We start from the raw sequence: 15685 nt of genomic DNA, 5'->3' as shown, positions 1-15685 counted from the left end.
GAGAGAGAGAGAGAGAGAGAGAGAGAGAGGAGGGGTAGGTGCGCTTTTTTGAGCTTTTATTTATGTGCGCTCCGCTCCAGAAGCATGAATGGCTGCTAATGTGAAGCCGTTATTCATGAGGGTCCGTCTGCTAAAAGCACCTGCTTCATTCAAACGCTGCTCGCTGACCACGGCATGCCGCATAATAATGATCTTGATTTGATCATAATCTTTCTAACAATTTCCTGTTGTAGAGACTACTATAGTCAATTTGGTTGGCATGCTTTCATCTACCCATCTACCCAATATTAGACATTAGGCTAAAGCATGTTGCGCTGGTGTTGTAAAGCGGCTATTCATTATTATTATTTTTCCACTATATTCTTTCTTTCCAGTCCCACTCATTCCAGTGCATGTGTAGCCTATTTGGGTGTCTCTGTAACACTGGACTTCTGTTCCAAAAAAACTGTGGCCAAGTTTCATCCCTGCCATATTGTAAAGAATTCAGCAGTGTTCAAAAAGTACAACAGGAGCATTGTTCAACCAAACTGCCTAAGAATTCTGTCAGTTGACAGGATGTAGGGTCACTGCTGATTGCTTCCAAGTTCCAGGGGTGTAATTGTAATGAAGGTGTTTTTATAGGCTATAGGCCTAGGCTATAGCAGCCTATATGGTGGAACAATTCAAAAGGATTGCACATGAACATTTCCTAAAGCTATAGCCTATACTCCTACACCAAATGGAAACACTTATGTTTAACGCTGTGGTAAATTCAATTAAAAACGAATAAGTAAATTAGTAGCCTATAAATGAATACATAAAAAATAAATAACTTTTAAAAGCGAAATATACGAGACCCTGCTTTAGTTAAAAAGACCATTGTGTATGCATAAAGTTGTTTTTATCATGTGTAAAATGACATTCCAGATGTCGCAAAATAATCTAGTGGGCGGAGTGTATTATACAGATTTAGTACTGCATCATCACACTGCGACTGCCTGCCTGCCTGCCTGACCTGTTGACGTAAACATCTTGCGACTTCTTGCGTTTTGTAAACAAAGCAACACAAGGGTGGCAGAGTGCAGAAGATACATTATGGATAATCTTGTAAAGGTAAGAGGAATTGAATACTCCGTTTGATCGATATAGGAAATAGGATCGTTATGTTTAATTGATAGTGAGATAATTTCAAAACCTTTTTAGCTGACAGTCGTTTATACGTCACTAAATGCTATGATGAATTGCAAACGTGGACCCTCTTGTAAACAAGTAGTGTAGTGCTTGGTGTCGTCCACTCACAGTTAACAGTTTTTGTATTGAGTTGTGCTTGAAATGTACTGTAATTCTGTTAATAAAATACTTCAATCAAAATGCACTGATATAGCCATGGCAAATGACGCTCGTACATGTTTCAGGGCTAGCACTGATACAGTTTGGTTCAAATCCTAAAGGGCTAATATTTGGACAGTTCGGATAATCAAACATCGATCCATCCATACATATTCCACCGCACCAGCTAAAGTTAAAGCCGATCTGCTCTATGAAGAAACGGAAGGTGCATGGGCTTGCTGACGTACTTTTTACTGATACTGTAAACTGTAAAGTGTAAAGTACTGCGTTTTCCCCTTTTTTACTTTATTATTTAACTGCATTTATGATTACTTCCTTTTTTTGCATAGAAGTGTACCTCTGGTCCATAGCCCTATTGATCTTGCTGCAAGCCAAGGCAGCAAGAGCATTAGGGACCAGAGCTAATAGAAGTGTATATTTGTATTTTGTACAAATGTTCTGATGAGTTGAAAATGGAGGACGCTGATGTAAACAAGTCAAGTACTTATTCTGGTTTTATCCTCGTAGCAGTTTTTGTACGAGCTGTACTTTCATTTGAACTAGAAACGTGAAGTGTGGGAGAGTCCCTCATTTCCAAGACTCTTCAGGCGTCCCTGTCCCACATTGTGACAGGCAGGCATCAGTGTTCAAATGCCCTAATAGAGACTCCCCTAATAGTTGACTTTATGTTGTAAAGCTCTCGGTCTATTTTCCTGCAAGATGTGTTTCGTCTATGAAAACATGACAAATATCCCCTAGGCAGTACCAACTACCAAGTCGGTAATACCGCCCATGACCAAAAAAATCATTTAAAAACAAAAACGTGAGATGCCAGAGGGGTTTAATAACAAAATTATATGCAATATTAGGCCTATGGGTGAATATGGCATCAAGGCATGTAATAAGTTGCTAACCCCGTCCTATCCCACACAACAGTTTCGATCTGGTCGCCTGTGTGTGTGTGTGCGCGCATATATCTTTCCTTTGCATTGTATTTCCTATGTATGCTGACGGAGACCTTTCATAATGGCTGACCTTTCATGTCACCTCCTCCTCTCCTCACATCAGATGACTTTGTTAAAACTGCAATCCAGAATTTAGTTTTGACTAATCAAATGTTATAGCTATCATATTTGCATTGAGCGACAGTGGTCTCCCTAGTCTTCCCTAACCTTTTTGACCCCGTTTCGGTTATGATGCATATTACTGGTTGACAAGTACTACTGCCTGGGGAGCTCATAAGCACATCATACCCCCCAGCCAACTGAGGGATTCACAGAAGTATGGGAGACTGGTTCAAATCCCGGGTAGAACATTAAACTCATGTGTGAACTCTGTTAGATGCTACATAACAGCAACTGCCTGAAACAGGATTCACACCATTGGTTGAGTGTCAGTAAGCTAAAGCCACATTCAGAACCTCTAGTAAGAGAAATCAAATTAATAAAACCGACACACCTGCATTAGTCATGTATATAGGCTATTTGGGTTTTTCTTCCACGTGCAAGTGTGTGCATCCATGAATGTGAGTGTGCTTCACTGCTTTTGTTTGCTTTTTATGACACTTATTTCCTCAGGTGCATGGAGGCGGAGGATATGACTCAGATTTCAGTGAGGAAGAGGAAGGGGAATCCTCTCAGAGAGGCCTTAAAAGGTAAAAGTCCATTAGTTCTATTATTAACTTCAAGACCTCCATAAAGAGCTGGCTGAATAGCAGCTGGACCTAATTATAAGCATCAGTTAGGGAGTGGGTTTTTTTGCTATCATTTTAGTAGTACATTTAAAATTGCATGAACATATTTATTATTGATTTGATTGTCTATGTTCTTTTCTTGTCTTCCGACAAAGCACGGAAGTATGTCTCATACCCATTCACAAACAGACGGTAGCTATGCATGCAAGGCAGCAGCTTGCTCATCGGTAACGGTACAGTGTCTTGCTCAAGGATACTTTGATGTGCGAAGCCAGATTTTATTTGTTCCTTTGTTGACAGGAAACGTGAGGATGAAATTCTACAGAAACCTTTCAAGAAAGAAAGACACTCCAAGGTGGCTCACAGGAGTTTCCACTCCAGTGAAGTGGACAGGTAAGTAATCATTAACATTAGGATTGATTCATGAGATTTTCATATATAATTTATAATATGGCTTAACGCTCACCTAACTTTTGTAAAATGGTGATTTCTATTTATGGTCACATTGTGACTATGCTTCTTGCGCCTCAATAGGAAGGCACCAGTCCAATGAATTTGTTTTGACAATGTTGCCATTATAAAAACACCAAAACATTCAAAAATAAATCATGCTGACTGACAATTTGACGTATTAGATTTTCTTGTAATTTTACAGAGAAGAAGCCAGGAACAGAAGAGCCCATCTGATATCATTGAATGCTGTATCCTTCTTGTGATTTACATCAACTAAACTGTTTTAGTATTTTCTTTAAGTTTTACTACCCTGTTGTGATTGTGAAGGTCTTGAATAAGTTGGAGGCATACATTATAGTGGCCACATGGCACAGGGAATCAAGTTTATGTATATACTGTAGACGTGAATATGCAAAGTAATAGCCTCTCCTTAACCTGATATCTGCAGTTTGAACGACACAAGAAGTTTGTTGGTGACTACATTCTGTATTATGGTGGGGAGACAGCTGATTTTAAACGGTCCACGTAAGTACTAGTATCCTCATGAACTTAAAACAAGGCAAAGTCTAATTATGATGTGGGCTCCCTGTCGAATTTGTATCTATCATACTAAGTTAGTAAGTTACCATGTGTGCAGTTTGTGAACAGTGACACTGTATAAAAATTGCATTCATTGCACGGTTCAAAACCTGCCTCTTGTCTTTCAAATATATACCACAGTGTCAACCATTACTTTACCCAATCTCAAAATACATGCATGGAATCTGGATTCAAGGCTTAACGTGGCATGATGTTCTGCTTTTTAAAATCTCTTCCTCGCAGAGAAAAAGACAAAACCGATCTGGACGTGGTGCGGGAGAACCACCGCTTCCTGTGGAGGGATGAGGACGAGGACGAGATGACATGGTAATTTCCACCTTGAAAGAGAGTCCGGTCACACTGTGCTCAGGAATGTGTGTTTCACAGATGCAAAAACATAACTAGTAGTAACTATGAATTTGGACAGTTATTCATTTTAAAACAAACAAATCTAAAATTCCATAAATACGCAACGCGTTGTGGACTTCTGCTATTTTCACTAGTGTGGGTCCCAGCAAAAGTCAAATCTCTTTTGGGTCTCGACCTGAAAAGTTATTTTAAATGAACAGTTTCTCTGGTTTATTTTCTCACCTTAGCACTTAGCAGCTATGCAAATAATGCTTAAGCAACATGTCTAAGACATAATGTAATTTGAATTTACATGGCCATTTATAGTGCTATGCTAACTCTTTCCACTTGTATTATTATGTGCTAGGGAGAAGGACTTGGCCAAGAAGTATTATGACAAGCTGTTTAAAGAATACTGCATAGCTGACCTCAGTAGATACAAGGATAACAAGGTATGATGGATCATGGATGGATCATGTATCCGTCTGTTCAAGGAATGTTCTCTTTTGAAGTAAAAATGTATAAATGAATCCATACATGCATGGGAATACTGCAATATCATATAGATGACATCATTAATACTAGAAAGCAGCTTATTGTAGGTCATTATTTATTTTCTATCCAACAGTTTGGCTTTCGATGGCGAATTGAGAATGAAGTCGTTTCTGGTAAAGGTAAGTGTCATAACACAACCCCATATAGAAGCCACTCAAAATAGTTATAAATTCCCTCAAAAGCAAGCGTTGCACTGTTTTACCACCAGATGGCGACAAAGATCAAGCTTCAACATACACGTTGATCTCAGGATGGGATTTCTTAATCTTATAAATATACTACCAGCAGCGAAACCCCTGCAACATAGGAGCTACTGATAAAGATGATTTATATTATGTACACTTATATAATGGCCAAGTACCTACTCAAGCCAAGCACATTGACATGTAAAATCACCTCATTTGTGTTCCATTAAAGGGACACTTCACCCTTCTTGCAAAAAAATATATGTTAATGACGTTTAGAAGCTTTAGAACACTTTCCTGGGGGTCTTTATGTGTGTAATATGTGGTTTTAGATATTTTAGATTGTAGCAGTGAGCCTGTTGTCTCTGATGTCATGGAAACTGGGCTCACTTCCTTCCTGGACTACATGTTGTCTCAGTAAGACAGCTCTCCCCCTATCCACAAGGAGGAGCAGTGCACCAAATAATTATGGGAATTGTAGTCCAGGAAGGTAGTGAGACCAGTGTCCATGACATCAGAGCCAACAGGCTCACTGCTACAATCTAAAATATCTAAAACCACATATTACACACATAAATACCCCCAGGAAAGTGATCTAAAGCTTCTAAACGTCATTAACATATATTTTTTTGCAAAAAGGGTGAAGTGTCCCTTTAACTAGACTCAAAATACATCTTTATTACATGTGGTATTGCTCATATTTACCCGGGAAAAAACCCACAAACTGGAGCTAGTTGAGCTGTTGACTTTGATAGTTAACACTGTCATTACATTCCACGTAATTACATTCCATTCCACGTCATTACATTCCACGTGTATAGCAACTTTTAATAACAAAATAAATCCACCACAAACGCCCCTTTCAGTGTCTTAAAATAAATAGATTGCACAATGAAGGTTGGGGGGAGGGCAGTGTGTTATTGATATTTCTGTAGTTGGCTGTAGATCATAGGACATGTCATGTTGGTACAGTTATATAATACTAGCCATTGTCTGATAAGTTCAATTACTAATAGCATTGACCTGCCGTACCATGGCCTTTCTCACAATGTGAGAATATTTAGCACTGGCAAATACCACAAATTCAGTGAGATGGGAACACATGCTAAAACAAGTCTCAACCTAACATTCTGCTGCTCTAACAACCCTTCAAGCTTCAGGATTGAGTGTATACAATTTTGCACTCAATCATATTTACTTTTAGTCTTCAGTAGGTTATAGGCCAAAGTTAACTGGCCATTCCTATGTCGGCTGGTCCAGCTGTCAGAAGGAATGTGCTTCTGTTTGAAATTCCCCACTATGTAATTACATTATACTTTACGTCTTTTGAGAAGAAAACAGTATTTAAAGGCTAGTTAGCGCTAACACACGGTCTACTGTACCTAGCTGTCTCACACGTGGATTAAACATTTTCAACCTCTGATGTGTTCCCTAATTAGTAGAAGGCCATGTTAAGCCAACTTTCTAACATATGAGAGAACAGGTCTGTTTCTGTCCTAGCTTTTGTCAAATGTGAAGTGAGGGGCGCTCCCAATCACAATTTGCGTCCACACTTTTGTCTTCAATGTTTGTGTTTACACAAACCCTCAAAGCTGGACATAGAAAAGGGGGCTTAAAAAAGGGGGAAAAAAGCTGACAACCATGAAAGAGTACTGAGCAAGGTGGCTGGTGTCGATAATCACACAGCCACCTGCCTGTCGGGATGTCCCTACTGATCTCATGACCTGTGTCTGGTGGCATTAGGGAACTATTGACGTAGGCCATCCTGTCCTCTATTAACGGGTCAATAAGGCAGTCACCTCCACCTGCAGCACGTCATGTCACGTCACGTCACCCCTCACCTGTCCGTTTATATGAGATACAGGCATGGGTTTTTATTTGCATTGTATTTGTAATCCCCATAGGGGGATTTTAGATCGCCTCATATAATACCGCTTGACCCATATGGATATGAAGAATCAACTGACAGAGAAAACGCTATTGTTACTGCTACTGAATTAGTTACATTTTTTTAGAAAACAGACTGTATCATATATGAGGGACTGACGGTCGCAAACGATACAGAGACACCTCCCTGACAATAATGCTGAGACAGCTTGTTTATTTTTGGACACGATTTTAAGATGACCCCATGTTATTCTCCATAGAGGAATTACTTCCGTGACGAGCGAGTGACGTCAGGACTTCGGCGCTGACAATAAATCATAGTAAAAAAGGAAAATAATCATTGTGAGAGCTCTATTCAGAAATAGGTGTCATTATGTGGCACTTCAGTGACGAATTAATGTGATTTGACATAATGGACTTTTGAAGTTGGAAATTGATAAACTTGTTGCTTTCCTTGGTCAAGGTCAGTTTAAACCCACACTGCACTTGGCAATTAGCAAGTGCAGTGCAATTATTATTTTTTATTTCAAGTCCTGTGGAGAATGGGGTGATGCTTAAAAGGAGCTTTGAACAAGGCCTAAGAGCTGCTTCAGTTACAATTGCATGTTATTCATTTTTAAACTTATACGAGAGCAGCTAGAGAAAATGTCAATGGTTGTGGAATGAAGTATGGACTAAACAGCTGACTCAGAATCAATCTTTATTGTCACATCACATTACAAGTAAGGTGGGTGAAAACATTGGTTGTGCAGGCTCATGATGCAGTTAAAAAGGATAGAGAGAGGAGCATAAAGTGCATAATATGACAATTGTGAAAACAGTTCACATGGGTGAATGTACAGTATGTACGAGTATAAATAAAAGGAGTCCCTAAAACAAGAATCAGTTCAGTCTGTGCATCAGACTTAGCTCTTGTTCAGCAGTCGAATTGCTGAGACTGGTGGTTCTGCTCCTGATACTCCTGTAACGCTTGCCTGGCCGTGGGTGCGGCAGCGGGTTGAACAGGCTGTGGCTGGGGTGGTGAATGTCCCTGATGATACTTGTCGCCTTAGTCACGCAGAGTTTCTCATGTATGTCCTCATTGTCCTGGAGGGGGGGGAAGCTCCCCTCCCACGATGCGCTGCACTGTTCGCACCACTCTCTGCAGTGATCTGCGTTCCGCAGTGGTGCAGTTTCCAAACCACGCGGTGGAGCCGCTTGTCAGAACACTGTATGGTGCTGCTGTAGAACGCTCTGAGGATGCGGGGGCTCACTCTGAACTTCTTCAAGCGGTGGAGGCAATAGAGTCTCTGTTGGGCTTTTTTCACCACTTTTTGGTGTGTGGGGCCAACTTCAGGTCCTTAGAGATATGTATCCTCAAGAATTTAAAGTCACAGACCTGTTCCACTGCAACGCCGTCGATGTAGATAGGTGCGTGCTCCCTCTTCTGCTTCCTAAAATCCACGATCAGCTCTTTGGTCTTACTGACGTTGAGATCGAGGTTGTTTTCCTAAGACCACTGTCAGTGTGCCAACCTCAACTCTGTAGGCCGTCTCATCATCTCATCATCATTTTCGATGAGGCCCATCACTGTAGTATCATCTGCATGCTTTGCGTCTAGTCTGGTGGGAATGATGGTGTTAAAAGCAGAGCTATAATCTACATACAGCATTCGGACACATCTGCCCTCCCCCCTTATCCAGATGGGTGAGTGCAGAGTGTAGAGCCAGGGCAACTGCATCATCGGTGGATCGGTTCTGACGATATGCAAATTGCCATGTGTTCAATGTGGCCGGCAGCAAAGAGCAAATATAGTCTCTCACCAGTCTTTCGAAACATTTGATCACAATCGGAGTGAGGGCCACCGGTCTCCAGTCATTCAGGCACCATTCACCTTGGAGTGTTTGGGTACGACGGTACCACAATGGATGACTTGAAGCCAGACGGGACCACATCTTGGGAGAGGGAGAGGTTATACGTTTGTAAACACTCCTGCTAGCTGGGCAGCACCCGGCATGGGATGCCGTCGGGTCCAACGGCCTTGCAGGTATTCACCCGCTGGAAGGCTCTGCACACGTCAGCCTCCGTGATGGTTAAAGGGCAGGTCTTCTGCAGTTAGTGGGAGGTTGTGGCTCAATTCCAATGCACACACACTCACTCACACAGCGATCCTGCAGTCAGTTCACTGTGCTCCTGGAAAGCTGTATGTGACAACATCTGTGGTTTGGGAAAGAATGTCATTGACACTGCAACACTTGTGTGCTCTTCATATCATTGGTCCTCACTAATGCTTATAATATGGTACCATTTTGTGTCTCATAGGAGGGCTGTGGACAGTTCGGAAACCTGCTTACCAGTGACATCATCGATGGGGAATCCAAGCTAATAGAAACTGGAAAGTGAGAATGCTATAATGGAAGCCATTGTTCTCAGGATAATCAAAATAAAGCATTTGGAATCTTGTTTGAAGAAAAAACGCTGCCTAGCGATGATGTCACTGGTAGGTGGGTTTCTCGGATCACGGATAAAAAAAGGGTACCATTTCCTCATGAGCATTAGTGAGGACCAATTTTATGAAGGTGGGTTGAAAATAGTTGATGTCGTGTCCTTTTACTATTACACCATCAGTGTCACATTCACATGGACTTTCCTCATCATCCTTTATAGATTTGTTTATTTACACTGTATATGTCAGTCAGCCAGAACGCCAACGTCATAGAGCCCTAATCTACAGTAATACGGCACATTGAAGAACGTCTCCTTCTACCGTTGTTTGTCCCAAGTCACACTAAGCACTAAGCAGCCAGGACAGCAACCATTACAACATCTTTTTGACGTCGATCACATACTTCAAACCCCGAAAAGGACTTTCTCCTCCTGACGCACTCTCTCACTCCGTCACTATTTGGAAGATCCCCGTGGGCCAGATCAATGCCATCATAAGCCCCTCTGGGCTTAAGGCAAGCCTCAAGGCAGGCTGAGCTGCCAGGGTAGGATAGAGGACACCATGAGAGGGAGAGACGGGGAGGGTATGGGTCAGACTCTGAGATGAACGGGAGAAGGAGGAAGGGCATGGGAGTAGGCCTATCACAAGTATTACATAATTGCCTAATTGCAATTATTTGACATAATCACAAATGTTCAGATATTTTACAAAAATAGAATAGCAGATCTACAAGCTTACAACACATCACCTTGTTACATGTAAGCTAAATCTTGCAGATTTAAGTAATATTATTAAATATGTCAGTAATTTCTTTGTGCAATTAAATTATTTGTCATCTGCCCTGTGCAATTTGTGATTATGAAGAAATATTAATTGCATTCTGTGCCAAAAATTGTAATGGTGACAGCTCTAAGGGAAGAGGAGACGAGAGAGGAAGGAGGACAGAACAGGGGGATGTGCAATAAGAGGTGATGTGAACCAGGAGAGAATGAGTAATGGTAAAGGTGGAGCAGATGGTGCTGGACCAGGGTCTGTCAGGCCACCCTGGAGTTTGGCTGGATTGAGGTCTTTTCACTGCGTCGTTTTCAGTTGAGTTAAGATTTACTGAAGTGGTTCCCAACCTTTTCTGGATCACGGCCCACTTGAAAATCTGGCCCACCCAAATGACCCCACAAGTTGGGAATCGCTGATTTAATGTGATTTATTTCTCCCTCAACCCACATTCCTTTTGGCTTGTTTTAAGTCTTTCATTATGCAGTACCGATGTTTTCATACATTCCTCCTTACGAGTACAGCAAAGGGAAATGTCAACTAATAAAAATAACACTATCAAAATACATAAGTTGCGTACATTTAGTCTCTTGTGACTAAGCAGCAAATATCAATAATATTGAATCAAATGTGTCTAAGGAGTGTGTGCGTGCACTCTCTCATGGACTTGCAGGTCAGTTCCAGTGTGGTAACAAGCGATGTGAGAAGCAGGAAGGTCTAAAGAGCTGGGAGGTGAACTTTGCCTACGTGGAGCAGGGTGAGAAGAGGAACGCTTTGGTCAAACTCAGTAAGTCACGTGACATATTCTCCTTTAACCACATGGACCCTAGCATCCCTATGCTGGGCATGAAATGAACATTCAGCCAAAATACTGTAGAAGATCTGCAACTTCACAATAGGATGAATTGGCTATTTTCAGCCAAGAGATTCGGTGTAGAGAGAAAAAGTAGGGGGTCAGCTATATGACCCCAGTCAAAATATACAATTATATAGTTTAAGTGCCTGTTTAGCAAGCCATGTACACTTTACATTGCTAGTTTGCTACCGACAATTTTCCAAAACAACAAACGTTCAAGAGATAAATAAACCATCATTCTTCTCCTGCTTGTCCTTACCATGAAGAAATAAGTCATAAGTCAATAGGTGGAAACCAATAGCTTCCTGGAAGGTAGGAAAAAGATGAAATTTGAAAATCTTAAAAAAAGTATGGTATACTTGGTAATGTTAAGTATACAAGTATGTTTACCTTACTGTAGTCTAAACATGCGGTAACACCAGTGTACTGTAGTCATGTTCAGCTTGCCTGTCTAAGCCTCAGACCATAATAATCTTCCTTTGGGTATCATACCTTAGATAATCCTCTTAGAATGATTAACCATAAGTGGTTATTGTAATACCCGTCAACCAGGAAACTACCAGGCCGTTTTAATGAGCTAGGATGATAGGCGAGGCCCAGACAAGTTCATCATCATCTCATCTATGCAAGACAGTAAGACACATGGAGAGACTTAATGCGCGCGCACACACACACACACACACAACGGCTGAAAGTACACACATGCATCGTACGACTGCTTTGATCTTTAATTAGGCACCGCTTACCGATTTTCCTTTTTTCATGATTGAGGCCTTGCAAGAGAGTAGATCTGACGTCATGATTGTTGATATTGATGTACAACATTGTGTTTTGTAGGACTGTGCCCTGAATGCTCCTTCAAACTAAACTATCACCACAAGTAAGTGTGTGCACTTGTCATCATGTACAATGCCATTAGAATTTTGGAATGGATGATTCATTGATGATATATATTTTTAGGAGGAAGGAAGTGAAAGCAAAGAAGAAGACACTAAAGCAATCAGAGGATAATCAGGAACCACCACAAAAGAAGAAGAAAAAGAAGACCTCCAAGAAACACAAAAACAAACACAGACGACACAGAGGTAAAACATCACACACCATCCTCTCCTCTCCTAAATAGCTCTATTCTAATGACTCCAAGTAAATATGAGTTCAGAGGTTATTGGCAACAGTGTGTCCTTGACTCCTTACATGTGAAGGTAATGAGTGACGTTTTCCTGTATAGTAAATACAGTACAGTGTTTATTTTATCTCCTCCCTCTCTGCTCAGATCAAACCACCTCCTCCAGCAGTTCAGAGGAATCGCACCACTCGGACAAAGGTAGCTTTCACACACACACACACACACACACACACACACACACACACACACCCACCCACCCCCCCCCCCCCACACACACACACACACACAGGTCATATGAGGTCATATAATATAAGCCTGCCCTACTAGTAGTAGCCGGCGCCGTAAAACAAGCGTCCCAATGGTCCCATCAGCACCCATCGAAACCAAGGCTCTGCAAAAAGAGACTCCCACTGACGGACGACCGTAAAGATGACTCTAAACACAACCTAGTCATGATTGGCTACCTCCTAGCAACCTTACTAGCGACCTAGTCATGATTGGCTGCCTCCTAGCAACCTTACTAGCGACCTAGTCATGATTGGCTGCCTCCTAGCAACCTTACTAGCGACCTAGTCATGATTGGCTGCCTCCTAGCAACCTTACTAGCGACCTAGTCGACTAAGACAATGGGAGTCTGAACGGCATAAAAACCCATACTCTGAACACTGCAACGCAGAGCGAGTGGCAACAGCAGCTAATGTTATGAGCTAACTGGAGCTACAGGAAAGCTATAACAAAACACAGTGAGTGAACCAACAAAAGAACGATGGAAACGAACGAAAAAGGGCGCTACAAGAGCTTATTACGTTATGACTGAGTCATTTTCTTGTTTTTCTTTCTGCATCCCCACCCCTTCTGAGTCTGTCCAGTATGAAATGAAAAATGCCTTTGTCCCCTATGCTCCAATGTGCTTGAGGGTTAACATAAACACACAATAAGCATGAGGGCCACATTCCAGGGTCAGAGGTATAAGTCACAAGGCATACGTAAACATGGCTTTGACCTGAGGCTATGAGTTAACCATCCATTAGACCCCCAAAAAACACTCAAACATGTACTTGTGCACACTCAGCTATTCAAGAAGAAAAACATTGTTGCCACATTTTGCCTTGTCAACGGGCTCAGTCATTTATTTGGATTTTGGGATGCTGTCCACGGTAGAGTGATTGACAACTTTCTACATCTCCCCTATTAGACGGCAAATCTGGTGCTGAGGCAGAGGGCCAATCGGAAGCGGATCACTGGCGAGGACCCGCCCCCGCGGTGGAAGAGAAGTCGAGGTGAGATGACTCACCCCTAACCACAACATTCCTATTTTGAGCATGTCATTATAGGCAACATTTTTTCCAAATTCCAAAAAAATATCAAAATATATATCAATATATCAAGATCTGTTTTTGAATTCCAGCTATTTTCGAACATACAACAAAGCGTATAGGGGGCTTAAGTATTTACATTTGAGGGATAAAGGTCCTGCAGTGCTTCCATTTGAACAATGGATGCAGGCTGGTGGCTCAGCGCATCGCCCGTATAAAATGTTATGTTCAGGATCCAAATGCAACTCTTCTGTAATTTACTAGCACACATAACTCACCATATTGTTTTTCTTATCTGTTCAGGGAGGAGGAGTTCGATGAATACTTTGAAGACATGTTCCTTTGAGTCACCTGGTATCTGCTGCACCAGCGAGCCTTGTCTTCCTGCAGCATTGTTGCTTTTTCTGTTTGTTATTAGATGTCCAAACCAATGTCCAGAGCGCATTATCCTTTTGGATATTAATCCATTTTTATTGAACATCTTCATGCAAGTTGGCATTAGCAGGCAGTTCATAGATTTGTGTTCAAATCCATCATATATAAATCGCTCAAATAAACAAATACATTGAAGCTGACAGCAACACCAGACTCATCATGCATGTTGTTGCTGTGTGTGGCCTTTCCCCCATTGCACACCTGGCCGCAATCATCCCTTTCCAGGTATAAATTAGTATCCACCCATCACCTGTGGTGATTACCCTGCAACAGGGGTGCCAAAAAGGTAGATCGTGATCTAACAGTAGATCACAAAGGGTGTGCAGGTAGACCACATGACATGCCCCTAAACAAATATGATTCATATATAAAATAATCATCTGCAAAATTGGCATCTGCCATTTGAATTAAGGTGAGATTGATTGATATAAAAAAGGGCATGTCAGCTCAAACCCACAATGCAATACTTTGTTTTGTGAGTGTTGGGCACTCACAAAACTAGTCGTGTATGCAACCCTGGCCTGAAATGTCTATCAAAGCCACACCCATACAGCATGAATAAACAAAACAAAATAACAGACATTTTATTTTGTATCTATTAAATAGACTGATCTGATCCATTCAGAAGAATGTGATGACTTTGCTTCAGTGTTTGATTTTTTATTTCTAAAACAGGCATTTGTCATCTTAATCTGCCTCCTTGTAGTGGTAAAAGACATTGGGATTAGGTTGCTGTCATACATTTTTTTTGATCCTTTCCTTATGATTATATAATTGAAACTTCAATTTGTGGGAGCTTGTATATGAAAATAATTTCACCCACCATTTTTATAATTTTCTTTGGTAAAACCTGTGATGTGACAATAAACTTGAAGTTGTGTAACATCACTAATTACGTAAATCTTTCAGTATTGATGCGGATGTCTCCCACTCCCTTCCTTTTAATCACCTTAACAATACTAATTGAGTTAGAACCTAACTCAATTAGTTCCCTGGACATAATAGAGGTATGGACAGCACTAGCATGAGGTGATTGGAGCTGTGCCCTGGCCCCTGACTTTGGCCAGCAGCCATGAAAGTGCGTGCATAGTTGGATTACAGTCCCGGGGCAGGTCTATTTCTCTCGCTTGCTCTCTTTCTTTCTCTCTCTTCCTCCCTTCTTCTGGCTCTCCCTTCCTTTTCTCTCTCTCTCTCTAGCGTAAAACATGGCTGCATTTTCAGAACATAAAGCATTAAAGATCTCCCAAAACAGTTACTTGAGTAAATCCCCCAAAAGGAACTACATGTGTTCAACTCATTGTTTCATTTGAGGCGCCAAAAGAAGTACTGATCTGATGGAAGATATTTCCACTCTAAATCTGAAATGTAACATCCTCTTTTCATCCGTAAGGGTCCATTTGGTTACATTTTGTATACTCTCAGTTAATGAAGTAATGAACACAATTTTGCACAGTCTACAATGTCCAGTCTACATACAGCATGCACTGTGCATGTTGCGTGCAGGTCATGGGCTGCTGAGGGCCAGACACCCTCACTGCACTGACCAGGGATCAGAACCAATCCTCTTTTACTCATCCCGCTTTACAGCCTCTTAGACCCAGTGCACGGAATATGACACGGTTAGATACACACCCACAGGCATGCCTCAAGGTCCCTGAAGTTCATTCACTCTGCCTCCACTGCACAGTAGAATCATCAGTTGTTCATTTAACTCTGAGGCGGTTGAATATTTTGTGATTTTATGTTGG

The 15685-nt window shown here is 41.4% G+C and overlaps 1 protein-coding gene across 1 annotated transcript; it reads left to right on the top strand.

The window, feature by feature from the left end:
* Positions 1–1029: 1029 nt before the first annotated feature.
* On the top strand, positions 1030–14905 carry fra10ac1 (FRA10A associated CGG repeat 1). The gene is made up of 14 exons (XM_080788408.1): positions 1030–1092; positions 2886–2962; positions 3302–3394; positions 3657–3702; positions 3903–3979; positions 4277–4360; positions 4749–4833; positions 5010–5055; positions 10878–10991; positions 11898–11940; positions 12021–12145; positions 12334–12384; positions 13382–13466; positions 13806–14905. Exons 1-14 carry the CDS (start codon positions 1075–1077, stop codon positions 13846–13848), a joined length of 987 nt encoding a protein of 328 aa, XP_080644534.1. The 5' UTR covers positions 1030–1074; the 3' UTR covers positions 13849–14905.
* Positions 14906–15685: the final 780 nt, after the last annotated feature.

Source organism: Protomyctophum bolini, assembly GCF_963924005.1.
Source record: "Protomyctophum bolini genome assembly, chromosome: 18".
In the NCBI taxonomy this organism is placed as follows: domain Eukaryota; kingdom Metazoa; phylum Chordata; class Actinopteri; order Myctophiformes; family Myctophidae; genus Protomyctophum; species Protomyctophum bolini.
This window is presented reverse-complemented; position numbering and strand designations above follow the sequence as displayed.